This window comes from Theobroma cacao, chromosome 5 (genome assembly GCF_000208745.1).
Source record: "Theobroma cacao cultivar B97-61/B2 chromosome 5, Criollo_cocoa_genome_V2, whole genome shotgun sequence".
Classification (NCBI taxonomy): domain Eukaryota; kingdom Viridiplantae; phylum Streptophyta; class Magnoliopsida; order Malvales; family Malvaceae; genus Theobroma; species Theobroma cacao.
Window position 1 is genome coordinate 38,748,973 of NC_030854.1, and position 17,244 is coordinate 38,766,216.

Genomic DNA, 17,244 nt, shown 5'->3' on the forward strand with positions numbered 1-17,244 from the left:
AATTTAAAGAAATAAAAAATATTTGAGTACCAAGATGGATAAGTGGTTCTTTAAATCCAGACCAAGCCCCAAGCCCATTTATTTGGGGCACAAAGCCCGTTTGGTTGGGTCATAAAGCCCGTTTCTTCTCCTCAATCATTTCGACCGTGGCTTCTCCTTCAAAGTTCAGAATTCTAAAACAAGAAGGAAACAATCAATTGACTATAACAAGGAGACTCGATGAAGAAATGAGTAAAGGACAAAGAGAAAGCTTCGCCATGGCTAACAATCTCTTTGCTGCCATTGACATGGGCACGAATGCCTTCAAACTTCTCATTGTTCAAGCTTATTCCCCAGGTAAATTCCTCCCTATTTTGAACGTCAAAGAACCCGTCGTTTTAGGCCGTGACTCGGCTTCTTCGGCAATCTCCGCCAGTTCCCAGCACCACTCTCTCAAAGCCCTTATAGAATTCAACGAAATCCTTGAAACCTACCGCATCCCTTCTCTCCACACTCGCTGCGTGGCCACGTCAGCTGTCCGTGAAGCACGAAACAAGGCCCAATTCATCGACTCGGTGGCGGAAGCCACCGGGTTGGAAGTCGAAGTTCTGTCAGGTGAACAAGAAGGCCGGTATTCCTACCTGGGTGCCCTTCAATTTTTGCCGGTTTTTGATAAGTGCGTTTTGAATGTGGATATCGGAGGTGGGTCAAGTGAGTTGGCTATTGGGTCACGTGGAAAGGTTGACTATTGCCTGTCCTTGAAGCTTGGTCACGTGACAATGGCTCAACAGGATTTCGGGGATGAAGAAGCTGAAAGAGTTTTCAATATGAGGGAGTATGTCAGGAAGGTAGTTAAGGAATCTGGGTTAGTTGAGAAAGTTAAAAACTTTGGCTTTGAAGTAGCTGTGGGCTCATCGGGGACTATAAGAGCCATTGAAAGAGCAGTTCATAAGGGATATGGATTGGGTTTTGATGGTAATGAGGCTGTGCTTAGGGAATGTAAAAGGGATTGGAGGATTACCAGGAAGGAGTTAAAAAGTGTTGTTAAGAGGTTGTGTAATGGAGGAGAAGGGGAGAAAGTAAGCAGAGAAAGGTTTTTTAAGAAAAGGTCAGAGTCTATTGTTGCTGGTGGGATTCTGATTGAGGAGATGTTTGATTTGCTTGGGATTGAATACATGTTGGTTTCTGGTTATGGATTGAGAGAAGGTGTGATTGCTGACACTTTGACTAAGGTTTTTGATGATGGTTATGATTTGAATGCAAATGCTCGGTTTCGGTCCATTTTGCAGCTTACTACAGGGATTTATAGCAAAAACATGATCACTTCTGCTGCTGAATGTGCTAGCATTGCCAGGGTGATTGCCAAGCTCTTGGATTTAAACCTTTAAGATTCTTTTCCTAATGTAAAGTTGCAATTTTTTAGTATAACGATTAAGATTTAAACTATTAATCTTTCCTAGATTGTATGTTAGCTTGATGGTTTCTTGCTTGGTAGTTTTTGATGATTAAGATTTGGTTTCAACATTAAGAAGTAAAAGTGAATGAATAGGGGACTTAATATGCTGCCTTTAGCTTCTCTTAAGTAAAGAAAATAATCATCTTCTTTGTGGATGGATTTAACTTAATGATTGTGCCATGAGATTTTAAAAGGCTTAATAAAGTGCAAGGAGCTTGATAACAATGGAGTTAAACTTACTGTTTCTTTAGATGACAAAGATTTGGTTTCAACATTAAGAAAGCACAAGTGAATGATTAAAGGGCTGAATAATATGCTGGCTTTAGTTTCTCTTACATATAGAAACTGATCATCTTGTTTGTCAATGCACTTGCCTAATGGTTGTTCCAGGTGATTTTTGAAGGCTTAGAAAAATGTAAGGAGCTTGATAACGATGGAGTTAAACTTGCTGTTCCTTTAGATGACAAAGATCTAGAATATATTGAAGCTGCATGTTTACTTCACAATATAGGGCTCATTGATGGTAAAAAAGGTTACCACAAGCAGTCATATCATATTATCATGGTGAGTTTTCTTTTCTATTTGTAATTTACCTATTGCTATAAAAAAATGACAAATTTTCTAACCTTTTTAGAACTAAGAAAGAGTTCTGTTGCTTGGCAAAATTGAAAAAGGCAAAGTAACTTTGTGGCATTGATAATTAGTTAGGATTATAGATTTTCAATTTCTTGCATTGCATAAATGGTAGTTGATTCTTTTTGTTCTCTACTTTTTGACATACTTGATCTATTGTATAGAATGGAAATCATCTTCAAGGATATAGTGCTGAGGAGGTCAAGGTACACTGTATGCCTATCAATCTTGTTTCAGTTATTAATCAGGATGTTCAAACATGTTCTCTCTTCTCATCAGCTGTTAGTGAAATTGCAGTTAATAGCTCTTCTTACGAGACACCATAGGAAGAAATTACCTAAGTTTGGTCATGCTTCATTTAATGAGTTTGGAGACGAGGTACCTTATTCTATATGCATGGTGATCGATTGTCATGTGATTTAAATAGACTCTGGTTTTTTGTACAGAAGATCTTTCATATTTATTTCAGGCAAAGCAGAAATTTGGAGTTCTTTGTGCAATTATACGTTTATCTGTTGTATTACATCAGAATGGATACATAAGCTACAAAGACATGAGTTTTTCACATTCTCATGACGGTTTCAAGCTGGTATGTCGAGTAATCTGATATTGACATTAAATATGTTCTGTGTCACTTTCTGCAAAGTTCATGTATCATGTTGTTTCCCTTTTATATATCTCAAATCGGTATTAGAGTGCTATATAACATAATATGTTGATTAAGCATTCCCCATTTTCTCAGGGAAATTTAAAGCTGTGGTGACATTGTTCAGTACATTTTTTTGTAACATTGCAATCATGGAAAATGGAAAATAATGTTTGTCAGTAACACACTTTTCTATGTCATATGTAGCTCTGACACATGCTGTTCTAATCACAGTAACACATTGTACAAATTATGCATATACCAAAAATGGTTTTCAAAGTCCTGTTTTCCATTATGCTATCAAAGGTAAATGTTTTAGTTTCTCTGACTTCTTCAAGATTTGAGGTTTACAAGCATATTTAACTTAAGATTCATTTATTATTTCCTCTGGGAAAAAAGTTTTCCCGAATAGTATAAATATGATTATTGCTTCTCCTTGAAAAATGATTCTGGTGGATATAGCTGGAATGCTAGATATCCTTAACAACTTCACTGAGTGGTACATAATAAGGCTTTTGTTTTAGGATTAAGGGGCCTTAAAGGAGCAGAAGTTCCAATTCCCCGTACCATAATGATTAATGGCAGGTAAATAAAGCCAATAGGTTGGAAATGAAATAATACTGAGGAACCACCATGCCGAGTGTCTTAGTCATTTGGAGAGTTGATAAATTTGATTTTAACATGTTTTTAGCCTAGCTGCTGGCACTCATCGCTTGGCGTCTCCTGCTTTTTGCTTTGTATTAGTTATATTAATGCCAAACAAAGGTGTCAAACCAATCTTTTGGACTTCTATGCTTCTTCCTTGTATATACTTTAGAATACTGGAAATTAAGGCTGTCATAACTTTCAGTTGTATCAATTCTACAAAGCTTCACTGGAATTGATCTCGTTTGTTTCTTTACAGGTTCTTGGGGAAGCAAGGGGTCAGACTCTTTTGCCTGGTGATGAGCAATGTACCGCTGATAAATTTGAGAAAGAACTAAGGCATGAGTTGGAATACTTTAAAAAGGCAAAGTCTTTTAAGTTCTACCTATCCTTTTATGATGTTACATTTTTCATTCTTAAGTTCACAAACAGAAACAACGTTCTTCAGCACTGACACCGACTCTTCGTCCTTGTTCAGGTTTTCAAGCAAGAATTGTTTGTTCAAATACCATCATTCTCTTCAACTAACCATGAAAATGAAAGTTGCTGACAAGAAAGCTGCCAGTTAGTTCTTGATTGAACCCAGATCCTGAAAGTGGTTCCTATTGGATTATCTCAGAAATGAAGAGGGTCCATGATATTCTCCCCTTGCATCAAAATTCTCTCTGAGAGCTAATAGCTGACAGGCACCACACCAACTGAACACCCTCCTCCTCTTTGTCTGTGGCAGTTCCAGTGAATGTGAGGCCATCGAGGGTGCTTAACAACACAAAGCCTCTCTGCACTGCACCGCACCACTAATCGCCTACTATTTCGAGGAAAACCTCAAGATCTTCAACAGGAAAACTAGCTTCCTCTCTGATTGGGCTTGCCTCTATTACTTTTTCCGTTAAGTATGTGTAAATATACCTTTAATCATCGTTCATACATATAAGACTCATATTTGCTCAAATGCTTTAACCCAGGTGCAAAATACCCCCTGATTCAGGTTCTGAGGTTAACTCCATAAGAGCCAACTTGCTTGTTAGGCGTCAAGTTGCAACTCCTTTGATTATGACTCTTGCAACCAACCTTATCCACAAGCTTACATGGCCTGCATTACACCAGCAAATCCTTTTATGCTTGCATTTTTTTTTGGGGAAAAAATTTATTATTCATGTATTATAAATTTTTGAAAATTAAATTTAGCTTCATTCTTTTTTACTTTTCGATGATAAAAAAAAATTTAAATCATTCTAAAACATTACTATTTTGGCTTATTTCGTTTGTTTTCATTTCATTTTTCGGTTAAATGAATTCGATTTAATAATAATTTTTTAAAATATTATATGAACTTAAAATGTTCAAAAATATTTTTTAAAAATTTTATAATTTTGTAATAATCATCACGATTGAACTGGTTTATAAAGAGACGAAGAGAATATTATATTTTGAATTTTTTATAATATAATTATTTAATATATTGTGATAAAAAAAAATTATCGGTCATTTCATAAAAGAAAACGGTTGAATCTTCGAAGGACCGGCGTAATCCTGAGATCTGGTGGGCCATTACGGGCTTTCTTTTTGACTTTTATTTTTGGTTCCCTTATAATTTATAATAGTTATTATTATTTTTTAATTTTTTTTATAAATATTTACGTTACTCGACCTGAAAATATAAAGGCTCAAGTGCCTCTTATATTCGAATACTTTGCTTGAGTTCTTAATAAGTGATTTGTTAAAAGATTTTTTCTGTATTCGTTTTTTTTTAAAGTGTTTATAAGTCAACTATCAATTATTTCATTTTTTGTTGAATTATTATGACTTTTATTTTATAATAATTATTATTTTTTGAGTTCTCTTATAAATATTCATCAACCTCTTATAATATGTAGTTGGTATCTTTGGTCACTTAATCCGATAATATAAAATTTGAATATTTTATATTTGAATATTTTTAATATTAAATTTGAATTCGAATAAGTTTCGGATATTACATCTATGATATTTTAAATTCAAATTTGATTATATATAATTTAAAAAATTTATAATTTATGAGATTTAAGTATTTGTTTTTTATAAGTAATAAATATAAAATTAATATATTTTAATATATTTTTTTATTATTTAAGTTATTTAATTAGATATTTAATAAATTCTAGTAATTAGTAGATACTGTTATATTAATATTTTATGATTTTATTCGGGGTATTACACACCTACCGGTTTAAATTCTTATTTATTTTGCACAGAGAAACGAAAGCGAAAGGAAAAGAACCAAAAAGATTCTCAAAAATTCAAGAAAAAAGAAAAAAAGTGGGTGAGTTTGTTTTTGTTTTTTCCTCCATTGAATATTCTCTTTGTTTTTTCTTTTCTTTTCTGTTGAAACATGTTTGGTTCGCGGGAAAAACAAAGGAAAACAGAAGGATACATTTCTTGAATCTTTTTTTTTTTTCTATTGTCTAGTTTGCTTCGCTTTTTCAGGTTTCTAGCTTTGAGTTCTTCCATTTTTCCTGCATTTTCTCTCTTTGAACCGAACTGGAGTTTGTGATTAACTTCACAAAGCTGCTGGCTTCGAGTCGTTTTGCTTTGAGTTCTTAATCAGTGATTTGTTAAAATAGTTTTGTTCTGTATTCACTTTCTTCGGAGTGTTTATAAGTCAACTGTCAATTGCTTTGTATTTGTTTGTATGAACACGCTGGAGTTTGTTGAATTCTTTTTTGATAAAAGATTTAGTTTTGTACTTTTCTGTTTGGTTGGTCAGAAAATGGAGGGAAAAAATTGAAAACGAAGAAAATGAATAGGAATAAAATTGGTGTGGACAAGCTTGCCTGAATTTGTTTCTTTGTATCCCTGGATTTGGAACTTGATTGTATAATGTATATGTTTTTGTTGTGTTTGCTTTGAATTGGTTTGTATTTGTTTGTATGAGTACGCTGAAGTTTGTTCAATTCTGTTTTTATCAAGAATTTAGTTTTGTAATTTTCTTGTTTGGTTGGTGAGAAAGTGGAGGGAAAAAGTTGAAATAAGAAAAAAAAAAAAAGAATAGGAATGAAATCGGTGTTGAAAATCTTGCTTGGATTGTTGTTTGCTTCCCTGGATCTAGAATTTGATTGTATAATGTATTTGTTTAGTTTTGTTTGCTTTGACATGGTGTTAGCTTAGCAAGGTCTTTCTTTTTGCATAGGGAGGTTGATCTTTTGGATTAATTATGCATCAAGTGGTATGGTTATGGTTGCTGTTATGGATTTGGCCAATAAAGAAGCTAATGACGCAGAATGATACATAAAAAATAACATATAATGATATGAGTTTTTTGAGCTAACTGTTTTCTTTTTCTTTTGTTGGGATATCCACTTCAGTAACATTGGCTGTGCATTTCTAGCATGGGATTTGAGGAAAAAGCTATAAAGCTGCAAGTCAAGAAGGACAAAACTTGCCAAACGGAAACAATATGTGTGCATGCTTTTAAGGATTTGACCTATGTTCCTCCGGTCATGTTCTTATACCTTCTTAAAGAATGTTATTTTCATGGTAAGGTTTTTCTTCCTTTTATTGCTGATCTTGTTGTTCACTTGGAAAAGTTTTCCCTTGTTTAGTTTGCTGCAAGAAATCAGTTAATTTTGTTTTAGTAGTTATCCCTGCCTTGTTCTTGTTTGTGCTGATTCTCAATAGATGATTTTGACAGGAAACCTGAAGGCAACTAAAAAGTTCCGAGCTCTCCAACAACAAGTCTGCCATGTTCTACATAATTCTCCCCAACCTGGCCCAGCTACTTTTGTTGCTTATTGTCTCTATATCCTGCCCATATTTGGGCCATATTGTGAAGGTTTCAGTCACTTGATCGTGTCTGCTCTTCATCGTTTTCTAAAAACAGCAGCCACCACTGGAGACTCTTTGGAAGCAAAAAGTTTAGCTGCACAGTTATTTCTCTATATTATTGATGGTTTCATTGACCATGATGAGAGGATTGCTGTGAAGATACTTGAAGTTTTTGATGTCAAGTTGACTGATGTTGAGAAAGTTCTATCCCAATTAAAGGTTCAGAATGACTGTAGGTCTGACAGTGCAAAGATATTTGTTGAGCAGTATATATTTGGTTTGATAGAATCACAGTCATATATGACAGCAGTCAATCTGTTAGAACATTTCTCTATCCGTCAATCTGGGGAGTCTTTTCTTCTCAAAATGATGGAGAAAAAACAATTCAGAGCAGCAGAGAAGTGGGCAATGTTTATGGGGAAGCCAATGTTATCCATACTCGTCCAGGAGTACGCTGACAGGAACATGCTAAAGAATGCTTATGTGATTATAAAGAAGAACAATCTCCTGCAAGAATTTCCAGATGTGCATCACAAGTACAAAGAAAGGTACCTAGATACTAGTCTCCATGCTGGCAATATGTCTCTGTCCACCTCTGACCCCAGAAAGACGTTGGGAGCAGAGGTGTTAAAAACAGATAATATTATAGCACTATTTTACAATATTGTAGTGCATTAAAGAAGCTAGCAGAAAAAGCATGCTGGGATGTTGCAGAGTCAAAGACAAATGGTAACAGACAATTAGTTGAGTATCTGGTAAGCATCTTCTTACATGGATGATATCATTTTCACAAGTAAGTCTTTCTAAGATCAAAATGAGCTTTGGAGTTTTTGCCTGAATATGTTATTTTTTGCCAACTCATGGTTTGTCAAGTTTCTGATCTGTTTGTATGTTTCCATGGCTTGTTGATTTTGACTACTTCCTATGCATGTTAAAAAATATAATTTCTGAATGTTAGGTTTATCTGGCCATGGAAGCTGGTTATTCAGAGAAGGTTGATGAACTGTGCAATCGTTACTCCCTTGAAGGTTTTTTTAAAGCAAAAGGTATGTTCATTAATTAATAGGGCCTGTTTTTGAAAATAAAGAAAAATGATATATAGACTATGAATGTGGACCAAAACTTATAGTGATGTGCTTTGGTTCGCATAGGAAGCTACACTCAAGACTGTATAATAAAAGCATATAGAACAACATGAGTTCTCAAATTTGTATACCTTCTTGCTGTTTCCAGGGTGGTGTTTAACATTGTTCAATATTTATATTGCTTCTCTTTGATGCTGTTAAATATGATTACTAACATGTGCTGGTGCGTCTTGGTGCACTACTTGTAGATATAAGCAGATTTTTTAGACTTATAATTAGGCTGAAGTCAGACTCTCATGCTCCTGGTTTTGCTTTTGTTCAGAACTTGAAGCTAGTTTTCTGCATCGTCGCTTTTTAAATCTAAATGAATTGGTTGTAGAAGACATAATTTGGGTTGACGAAGTTGATGGTCTTTGTAAAGCAACATGCAACCTTGAGGGATCCAAAGTTGCGGGCCTTGATTGTGAATGGAAACCCAATTATGTAAAAGGTAGCAAACCAAACAAGGTAAGCATTGAATCATCTTCTTCCATTTCCTGGAAAACTCAAAATAAATTGTCATCAATGTACCATCCCAAAAGTGTTTTTTTATGGATTGAACCGATAAATATGAGTCTTAATCTTCTATTTTGTAATTTAAGTCATTATGGAATTAGTGCCAGGTTTGTTTGGGTTTGCATTGGCAAATCATCAGTGAATGAACAATTTGACATTTTTTGTCTATCCATTATGTTATGACTGCTCTAATTGTCCTTAGACATTAAAATGGAGTTTTCCATGTTGCAGGTTTCTATCATGCAAATAGCTTCAGATAAGATGGTTTTCATCTTTGACTTGATAAAGTTATATAAGGATGTGCCTGATGTGTTAGACAAATGCCTATCTCGCATCTTGAAGTCTCCTAGAATTCTAAAACTCGGTATGAACATCTGTCTTGTTGAAGAAGGGGAAATTCTGTGCTCAGTTTGATACAATTTATACAAGGATCTCACTTGTCAAGTTGTCTTGTCTGATATATCTAAAACCATGCTGGTTTATACACATTTAATTTACTATGCATAAAAAATTCCCAATTGTAGTGTCACATATTTCTATATAATTGTCTGGTATGAAAAGGAAGGCATGTTGTCTTAAACTAAAACATCTCATGATTATTCTAATAATACTAAGTAACATTTTATAAACATGCTGCATGCATTGTAGGTTATAATTTTCAATGTGATGTAAAGCAACTAGCTCAATCATATGGAGATTTAGAGTGTTTCAAGTCCTATAATATGCTACTGGACATTCAGAATGTGTTCACAGATCCCCGAGGTGGCCTCTCTGGTCTTGCAGAGGTAAGCTGAACATGGAGTTGGTATTTATGCCTCCTGTCCTTCCAAATTCTTTGTCATGTATAACTTGGTTTCCATTTATGATTTCATTGCTCACAAATTCCTGCTCAGAAAATATTGGGAGCAGGCTTGAATAAAACAAGACGGAATAGCGACTGGGAACAAAGACCATTGACTCGGAATCAGGTATATGTATTTTTATGATTGTTCCTTCATCCTTCCCATCTCTGTTACTTGAAGGACTGTTATCATGTTTCTTTTTATTGTACTGTCAGTGTTTACATTTCAACATTTTCTTGAATCTTTGCTCAGCTTGAGTATGCTGCTCTGGATGCTGCTGTTCTTATTCAAATATTCTTCCATGTTCGTGATCATTCCCATCCTGCCGATGTATCAGAGCGGCATGACAAAATTGAATGGAAATCCCACATTGTGAGTACATGGTCATGCTCCTACATTCAAGGGGCATATTGATAGCAAGCTGCATCTTATTGTAGGATTATTTTGCAGGTTTCTTACATTGATAACCCAAAGAAGTCCAAAAAGGAATCTAACGTTAGAAAAGAGTTGGAAGTTGAGGACAATGAGCCATGAGAATAAGTTTTCGTCCCAACCACATTACACCAAAGTAGTACTAATTCATTGAGGTTATGATTGTGAATATTCTCGATATTGACATGGAGAAAGGGACCCTATCATAGCAATCAGTCGATCTGCTATCCGTCCCTATGGTAGTCTGCTCAACCTTTGGGACCTTATTCTTCTCTCACCTTCCGTTCATCGCTCACCTTGCTCTCTTCCATTTTTCCATTTTTTAAATCTTTTCCCCTGCCGGTCTTGTTCGTCTTCTTTTTGTTCCTTGTAAATATTCATCCTGCTCAAGTGAGCTAGGTCTTAGACTCAATAATCTCAATGATTGTACATTGATGACAATTTATTTTAGGAGCAAAGATTTGTAATTGAGGACTAATTTGAAGTTCATGGAATCTTGTCAAGTTTATTATTATTACCCAGGTTCTGCCTGCAATCAGAGATCCGGGGCAAAAACCAGGAAATATCCGGTGCTCGGTACAGGTACTCAAAACCTTCTTGAGGACTTAAATTTGGTTTTGTTACGAGTTGTGATCTCAAAGGGAGGAATAAGGAACATTAAAGGTAGTTAAAATGGGCAAGATAGAGTAGAATAGATTGCATCTCTTATTTCAGGCTTCACTTTCTGAAGCTTAGCAATCGCTATGGTAGAAATGCAGGTTGGTCAAATGGATATCTCTTAAACATAAAATATGTTACAATTTCCTCATGTACCTGAAGAAAAAAGACAAGGAAAAAACAGAGAAATTTCTTTTACAAGTGGCCTAATAAAAGGGTAACAAAAAAGTCTCTGAATTATGCCAGTTTATACTATTGAGTTTTTATATTTTTATTATATTTTTTTAAAAAAAATCCTTTTCCTTTGATTTGTATTAAAAAAACTCGTATTTTTTTTTATAGTGTGCTTACACAAGTCTTTGATCCGTAACCAAAAATTTATCAATCGTCAGACTTAGCATCAATTAATATTTTTGATCCACATAATTTGATGACATAATTACGTTACAATTGAGATTATTAAGTCATCAAATTTTGTAAATGTCACGTGATAGGCGTGGAAAAGGTAAAAATTCACTTTAACTGTCATCTAATCAAATTTCATCTGCATCACACCACATACAAACTGGATATCAAATGTTAATTGATATTAGGTTTAATTTTCAAACAGACTATGAATTTGTGTAGGTAAAAAAAATAAATTTTTAAAAAATAAAAAAAATAATGATTCACCTGCAAAAATAGTTGTTCTGTTACTTACCTTAAAAACCCAAAAAAAAAAAAGAACATAAATAAAATGAAGTGCACATCAAATGGAGATTACAAGAAGAAAAACATGAAGAATAAAAGAACTCACATTTTTAGATGTACTATAGTTATTGACTGCCTTTCAATTAGTAGCCATGCACAATCTTACAATACTTCTTCTTGATCCATCTGCTCCCTTTCTTTAGAGACTCTTTGAGTTTCCCTTCAAGGGCAAACATCTTGTACTTGGCAAGCCGCCTCTTCCTCTTCATCTTGGGTTCGTTCCACCATGACTTGCTCGTTGTACGAGACTCTTCCTTCCTCTTCTTCTTAGCATTTTGTTTTCGATCGAACGGAGATGGATCCAAGGCTGGCGGCTGAGATGACCGGCCGAAGTAAACTTTGTTCACGTATTTTAACATGTTTGAATCGCTGATCTCAGGGTTCCTGCCGCCGACTCCTGCGGCTGCAGGCCGATAGGAGGGCCGCCGGAAGTACTCTTCCATCTATCGGTGGCCTCCCTCTCTCTCTCTCTCTCTCTCTCTCTTTTCTTCTTTTCGCTGAGAGAGAGAGAGAGAAAGAGAAAGAGAGAGGAAGCGAGAGATGAAGAGAATAAGAATGCAAATCCATTCATTACGGGAAAGAGAGGTGGAGATATGAAAGGTTGGTTTTTGGTTTTGAACAGGTGTTTGAAGGCATTAAGCTGAGACCAAACTATTTGGGCTTCCCTTTATAGTTAATGGTCAATATTGATTTTAAGGTAATGAAAAATTGGATAATCAATAATTTTTTTGATTTAAATATTAATAAAAATTCTTGAATTATTTCATTTTGTGACTTTCATAATTAGACAGAAAATATTAATTAAAAAAAATTTAATTGATATTAAATTTATATAATTTGATGACGTGATCATGTAATAATTAATATAAAATGAGAAAAAAAATCTGGTGTATTTCTTATTTGATTGTATGTATAAATGTATTTAATAATTATACGACTCATGAATTTTAAATTTCAAAAAAACTTAAAACTTGAGATAAAAGTGTAAAATTTGTTGTCTTTTTTCTATGTTTAAATCTATGTATTTTGCAAAAGAATAAGAATTCATGTCAAGCTTTTATGAATTTTTAAAAGGATGAATCGAATTTCTTATTTCTCTATTTATAATAATTTTAGCATTATTAATTAAAAACATTTTAAAACGAATAAAAAGGTGGTAAATGAAAAGAGGGAAACGACGTCGTTTTACTGGCCTCAACGTTGCTATAAGTCCCAACGGATAACGCGCCGGATGCACAAATAGCGCGGGAGATTTCAGTTTCACCATCTTCAATTTAAAAAAAAAAAAAAAACTAAAAATACTCACAAAATTAATCATCGTCGTCGGAGCAGAGATGAACGGTCACGATTTCGAGCTGGAGAAAGCACGGTTACTGAGCTTGGCTCTCGAGTTCGGCTTCGACGAGCAATCAGCGAAGAAGAGCTTAGATCGTTTGATCTCTCTCTACGGTAATTCTCGCCATTTCCCTTTGATTTTTGCTGCTCTTTTTATTTTGTTACATTTGAACTATTTTTTTCGGTTTTTTTTTTTCATTCGGTGGAAGAAAAACTGATTCTTTTGGAAAATTGATAAATAAAATCATGGATCAAATTTTGAAAGAAGAGAAATTAAATATGTACGAGATTGAAAATTGTTTGAATTTGTGAAGGTGATGATGGCCGGGATTTTATTACGGTGGAGCATTGTGGCGATGATTTTCTGGCAGCGTTGGCTGAGACAATGCAAGACAGCGAGGATTGGGATGATGATTTACAGGCTGTGGAATCAGAAGCTTGTGGAGCTTTGAACAATATGTTTGACAAAAATGCCCTTTGCAATGGTAAAATCGATAGCAATAGGAACGAGAGAATCTATATTAACATCATCGATGACTCGCCTGAACGAAAGAAACAAACAAATTTCATGGAGTTGGATTCTTCTAGTGATGATGAGGTCTTGGACTTGCGGATTTCAAAGAAAAAGGGTGACAGTTCGACCCTTTTTTCTCGTCTGGATCAAAGCAGTTGCGTGGTAAGAAGATTGATCAGTAGAACCTTTTTAGTATTAGGGGTATCCTTATAGCTTTGTAGCAGAACATTTCATTTGTTTTATATTAAGAGTTAAGACGCTTAAAGATACTGAATTAGTTGGTTTTGATTTTGAAGGGTTCTAAGACTAGTGTGACTCAAGGCTCAGTTTCATCAATTTCTGGCAAAAAGCACTTCTCCACCACATCAATGGGTGGACATGGGACTCTAAGTTACGAAGAATTACAGGCTTTGGATGATTTTGAATTAGCAAATGTTGTTATCTTTGGGAACAGATCATTTCGACCGTTGCAGCATCAGGCTTGTAAATCATCTTTGGTGAAGCAAGATTGCTTCATTCTCATGCCTACTGGGGGTGGTAAAAGTCTATGTTATCAGGTCATACTCTTTACTGATGATATTTGTCAAGTAGGTTCTACTAAATTTGCCAAAAATTCAGAACTGAATATATAAAAGACCTGGCTTTTACAGTTAAACATTGAATATTGCACTCATTTTGACTCTTAAATCTTACTAGTTGAAATGAATACGGAAGAATGTACAATTCGATAATGTTGGGATTTTGTTTAGATACTTCAATGTGGTGTACCTGTTTTTCCCCNTTGTGGGTGTGGGGTAGTAGACTTGTTTTCTTCTTTATTTACAACAATGTGATCTATCTTATGCTTGGCACAGCTTCCAGCGACTTTGAAACCTGGTGTTACAGTGGTCATCTCTCCTTTACTATCTTTAATTCAGGATCAGATAATTACGCTGAACCTTAAGTTTGGAATACCAGCTACATTTTTGAATTCTCAACAATCTGCTTCCCAAGCAGCAGCTGTCCTGCAAGAACTAAGGCAAGTTAATATTTGGCAGGAAAAGATCATTTTGAACTTTTAGATACTTGATTACTGTCAAAATTTTCTTGGATATATATTAGCTTTCCTATTTATGTTTTCGTTTCATGCTTGTAGGAAAGATAATCCATCATGCAAGCTGTTGTATGTGACTCCAGAAAGGGTTGTTGGAAACCAATCATTTCTTGAGGTGTTGAAATGTTTGCATAGAAAGGTGATTTTACCTGAGTTCCTACTGACCCTTGAAGGATTTTAAGCTTTTGAAAATTTCAGTTGCTAATGTAATTTCTGCTCTCATGTAGGGACAATTGGCAGGTTTTGTTGTTGATGAAGCGCATTGTGTCAGGTATGCCCTTTTCTTGGTATATGTTATGGAAATTTGGGTCATTATTATGGTTATGATGGGCGTATACTGATTATATTCTTAGAATATTTGGTATGTAAGCATGAAAAGAATTACATAGGATCTGTGTTTTTGACTGCTAATAGGAGAAGCCTTTTGTTGCGTTCTTATATACATTTATTTTTGTTCACAAGTTTACCAGTGTTTCCTGTCAATGAGTAAAAAAAACCTTATTGTTTCATCTATTTGCTTTCTTTTTTTGAATGGACAAACGGGATTCCCTGTTTCATTTTTTTGAGAGTAGTCAGCCTACATTCTATGAAGCTTGCTAAGACTAGCATTAAGTTAACCCGAAGCAAGCAATACATCTTGCTAACCATATCCCCTCGGAGATAAATATTATGTGCCATGGCAGCGAACATCAATGATTGATCTATGTAATTTGCTACATAAATTGGTTATAACAAGAAAATCCTTGCTCTTATTCTTCCCAGCCAGTGGGGACATGATTTTCGTCCAGACTACAGAGGTCTAGGATGTCTTAAGCAGCATTTTCCAAATGTTCCAGTGATGGCATTGACTGCCACAGCCACCCACTCAGTTCGTGAGGTAATAAGACTTGAAGTTGAACTTTTTTTTTTCATGTTTTTTTGTATAAACAGTAAGTCTTATTGTCTCAATTGGTCCTTTGCAGGACATTCTAAATGCTTTGAGAATTCCCCATGCTCTAGTCCTCAAGACAAGCTTTGATAGACCCAACTTGAAGTATGAGGTAATTGGGAAGGCTAAGGATTCATTAAAGCAACTTGGTCAGCTTCTGCAAGATCGTTTTAAGAATCAGTGTGGAATTGTATACTGCCTTTCAAAAAATGAATGTGCTGAGGTTTCAAATTTTCTGAATGAGAAATGCAAGATTAGGACAGTATATTACCATGCTGGTTTGGCAGCTCGACAAAGAGTAACTGTTCAGAAGAAATGGTATGAAGGAGAGGTCCAAATAGTATGTGCAACTATTGCTTTTGGGATGGGAATTGACAAACCAGATGTTGTAAGTCCAGATAAGATCTACAGTTTTTCCCTATCTTGTCTTTATATTTTAAAAACTAGGCTGTGCACATTTTCCACTTGTGTGATTAGAGCACGCTAGACACTGCATCATGAACAAAAAGTTCTTTTATGGTGATTGATTCATATGGAAAAATTACTTTTGTTTGAGACAATCACAAATGTTCCTACTTTCATCAATCGGAATGGTGGATTTTTAAAGTAAAAATAACACTTCAAGATTTAATTGTAAGCAGTATTTTGGTATGTTTACCACTGAGTAATAGCTGATATGGTGGGGTTCAAAATCTTGTTTTTTTTGCTCCATTATTTTATAGAACTTGACTAATTCCTTTCTTTTTATTTCTTTTTCAGCGTTTTGTTATCCACAACACCATGTCCAAATCAATTGAAAGCTATTATCAAGAGTCTGGAAGGGCTGGAAGAGATAATTGCCCTGCTGTATGCATTGCCTTATACCAGAAGAAGGATTTCAGTCGGGTTGTATGCATGTTACGAAATGGGCAAGGTTCTAAAAGCAAAAGCTTTAAAACAGCCATGGCTCAAGCTCAGAAAATGCAACAATACTGTGAACTTAAGGTTTGTCAGTGACCTTTCCTTTTTCTCCCTTGGGGGGTACAGTGGGGAGTTATGTAAGAACTTATTTCTTATGCTGGAAGTCTTCTTTTCCAGGATGAATGCCGGAGGCAAATGCTACTTGAACACTTTGGAGAGTCTTTCGACAGAAAAGACTGTAAACATGGTTCAAATCCTTGTGATAATTGTCTCAGGACTTCCTAATCAGCATAGACATGTTTGTACACTTTGCAACTAAGCTTGGGGGTAGGGGGTGGGGGAGTTATGTAAGAACTTATTACTTATGCTGAAAGTCTTCTTTTCCAGGACGAATGCCGGGTCAAATCTTACTTGAACACTTTGGAGAGTCTTTTGACAGAAAAGGCCTGTAAATATTGTTCAAATCCTTGTGATAATTGTCTGAGGACTTCATAGTGAGCATATGCATGTTTGTGTACATTGCAAGTAACCTATATACTGTATCAAAATCTAATGATGTAGGGCATGGTGGTGGAGATAGGAGAGGAGGAAGGTAATTTTCTGTTCCCATTATTTCTTTCTTTACCTGTCAGTTTTTCAATTTTTAATATAATTTTGTTGAAGAGATGATCTGTTTGTGTATGAACTTGTTTTGATTTGTGATATTAAAATCAAAACATGATAATGTTTTGAGAAAATATTATAATCTACTGTTGAGGTATAAAATAATAATCGGACTTTCGTTAGTTTTGATTGGTCAAATTTTGGTTGTCAAATTGTTAAGTTATTATTATTATTATTTTAATTTTTAACTTATGAAAGATTGGTAAGAAAATGTAAAAAAAAAAAAAAATCAAGAAGCATATACTATATTTTGATAATTAATTTTCCCAAAATTGTATTGAATGTAAGCATATTTAAATAACTATCAATTTGCCAACCCTTTGTGAA

General features: G+C 34.7%; 4 protein-coding genes across 9 annotated transcripts; 3 read left to right on the plus strand and 1 right to left on the minus strand.

The window, feature by feature from the left end:
* LOC18600550 (exopolyphosphatase) lies at positions 132–4,386 on the plus strand. Of its 3 annotated transcripts, none has more exons than XM_007031046.2 (7): positions 132–1,334; positions 1,826–1,999; positions 2,233–2,274; positions 2,366–2,446; positions 2,538–2,657; positions 3,619–3,698; positions 3,838–4,386. In XM_007031046.2, exons 1-7 carry the CDS (start codon positions 228–230, stop codon positions 3,926–3,928), a joined length of 1,695 nt encoding a protein of 564 aa, XP_007031108.2. In that variant the 5' UTR covers positions 132–227; the 3' UTR covers positions 3,929–4,386. The 3 variants fall into 3 exon arrangements, with proteins under 3 accessions (XP_007031108.2, XP_017977114.1, XP_007031109.2); XM_018121625.1 differs by having other exon boundaries at positions 133–1,334; positions 3,619–3,723; XM_007031047.2 differs by having other exon boundaries at positions 133–1,334; positions 2,598–2,657; positions 3,619–3,723.
* LOC18600551 lies at positions 4,216–10,591 on the plus strand. Of its 3 annotated transcripts, none has more exons than XM_018121623.1 (12): positions 4,216–4,252; positions 5,594–5,661; positions 6,704–6,875; positions 7,030–7,711; positions 7,834–7,918; positions 8,122–8,209; positions 8,571–8,755; positions 9,035–9,167; positions 9,452–9,588; positions 9,697–9,771; positions 9,898–10,017; positions 10,096–10,591. In XM_018121623.1, exons 3-12 carry the CDS (start codon positions 6,728–6,730, stop codon positions 10,177–10,179), a joined length of 1,737 nt encoding a protein of 578 aa, XP_017977112.1. In that variant the 5' UTR covers positions 4,216–4,252; positions 5,594–5,661; positions 6,704–6,727; the 3' UTR covers positions 10,180–10,591. The 3 variants fall into 3 exon arrangements, with proteins under 3 accessions (XP_017977112.1, XP_017977113.1, XP_007031112.2); XM_018121624.1 differs by having other exon boundaries at positions 6,727–6,875; XM_007031050.2 differs by lacking the exons at positions 4,216–4,252; positions 5,594–5,661 and having other exon boundaries at positions 5,682–6,875.
* Positions 11,568–11,927, minus strand: LOC18600552. Its single transcript, XM_018121104.1, has one exon. It carries the CDS (start codon positions 11,925–11,927, stop codon positions 11,568–11,570), a length of 360 nt encoding a protein of 119 aa, XP_017976593.1.
* Positions 12,774–16,807, plus strand: LOC18600553 (ATP-dependent DNA helicase Q-like 1). Of its 2 annotated transcripts, XM_018120857.1 has the most exons (11): positions 12,774–12,933; positions 13,134–13,495; positions 13,630–13,890; positions 14,188–14,351; positions 14,469–14,565; positions 14,654–14,697; positions 15,189–15,303; positions 15,389–15,742; positions 16,114–16,338; positions 16,432–16,552; positions 16,642–16,807. In XM_018120857.1, the coding sequence occupies exons 1-10, from the start codon at positions 12,819–12,821 to the stop codon at positions 16,537–16,539; spliced, it is 1,845 nt and encodes a 614-aa protein (XP_017976346.1). In that variant the 5' UTR covers positions 12,774–12,818; the 3' UTR covers positions 16,540–16,552; positions 16,642–16,807. The 2 variants fall into 2 exon arrangements, with proteins under 2 accessions (XP_017976346.1, XP_007031117.2); XM_007031055.2 differs by having other exon boundaries at positions 16,432–16,807.

Excerpts from the sequence above, each read along its gene's own strand:
- LOC18600551 (XM_018121623.1), top strand. The coding sequence starts at position 6,728 with ATGGGATTTGAGGAAAAAGCTATAAAGCTGCAAGTCAAGAAGGACAAA. Across the intron at positions 8,756-9,034 it reads AAGGTAGCAAACCAAACAAG|GTTTCTATCATGCAAATAGC; the intron begins GTAAGCATTGAA and ends TCCATGTTGCAG. Across the intron at positions 10,018-10,095 it reads TTGAATGGAAATCCCACATT|GTTTCTTACATTGATAACCC; the intron begins GTGAGTACATGG and ends ATTATTTTGCAG.
- LOC18600552 (XM_018121104.1), bottom strand. The coding sequence starts at position 11,927 with ATGGAAGAGTACTTCCGGCGGCCCTCCTATCGGCCTGCAGCCGCAGGA.
- LOC18600553 (XM_007031055.2), top strand. The coding sequence starts at position 12,819 with ATGAACGGTCACGATTTCGAGCTGGAGAAAGCACGGTTACTGAGCTTG. Across the intron at positions 14,566-14,653 it reads TGAAATGTTTGCATAGAAAG|GGACAATTGGCAGGTTTTGT; the intron begins GTGATTTTACCT and ends GCTCTCATGTAG. Across the intron at positions 15,743-16,113 it reads GAATTGACAAACCAGATGTT|CGTTTTGTTATCCACAACAC; the intron begins GTAAGTCCAGAT and ends TTTCTTTTTCAG.
- LOC18600550 (XM_018121625.1), top strand. The coding sequence starts at position 228 with ATGAGTAAAGGACAAAGAGAAAGCTTCGCCATGGCTAACAATCTCTTT. Across the intron at positions 2,000-2,232 it reads AGTCATATCATATTATCATG|AATGGAAATCATCTTCAAGG; the intron begins GTGAGTTTTCTT and ends TCTATTGTATAG. Across the intron at positions 2,447-2,537 it reads TTAATGAGTTTGGAGACGAG|GCAAAGCAGAAATTTGGAGT; the intron begins GTACCTTATTCT and ends TATTTATTTCAG.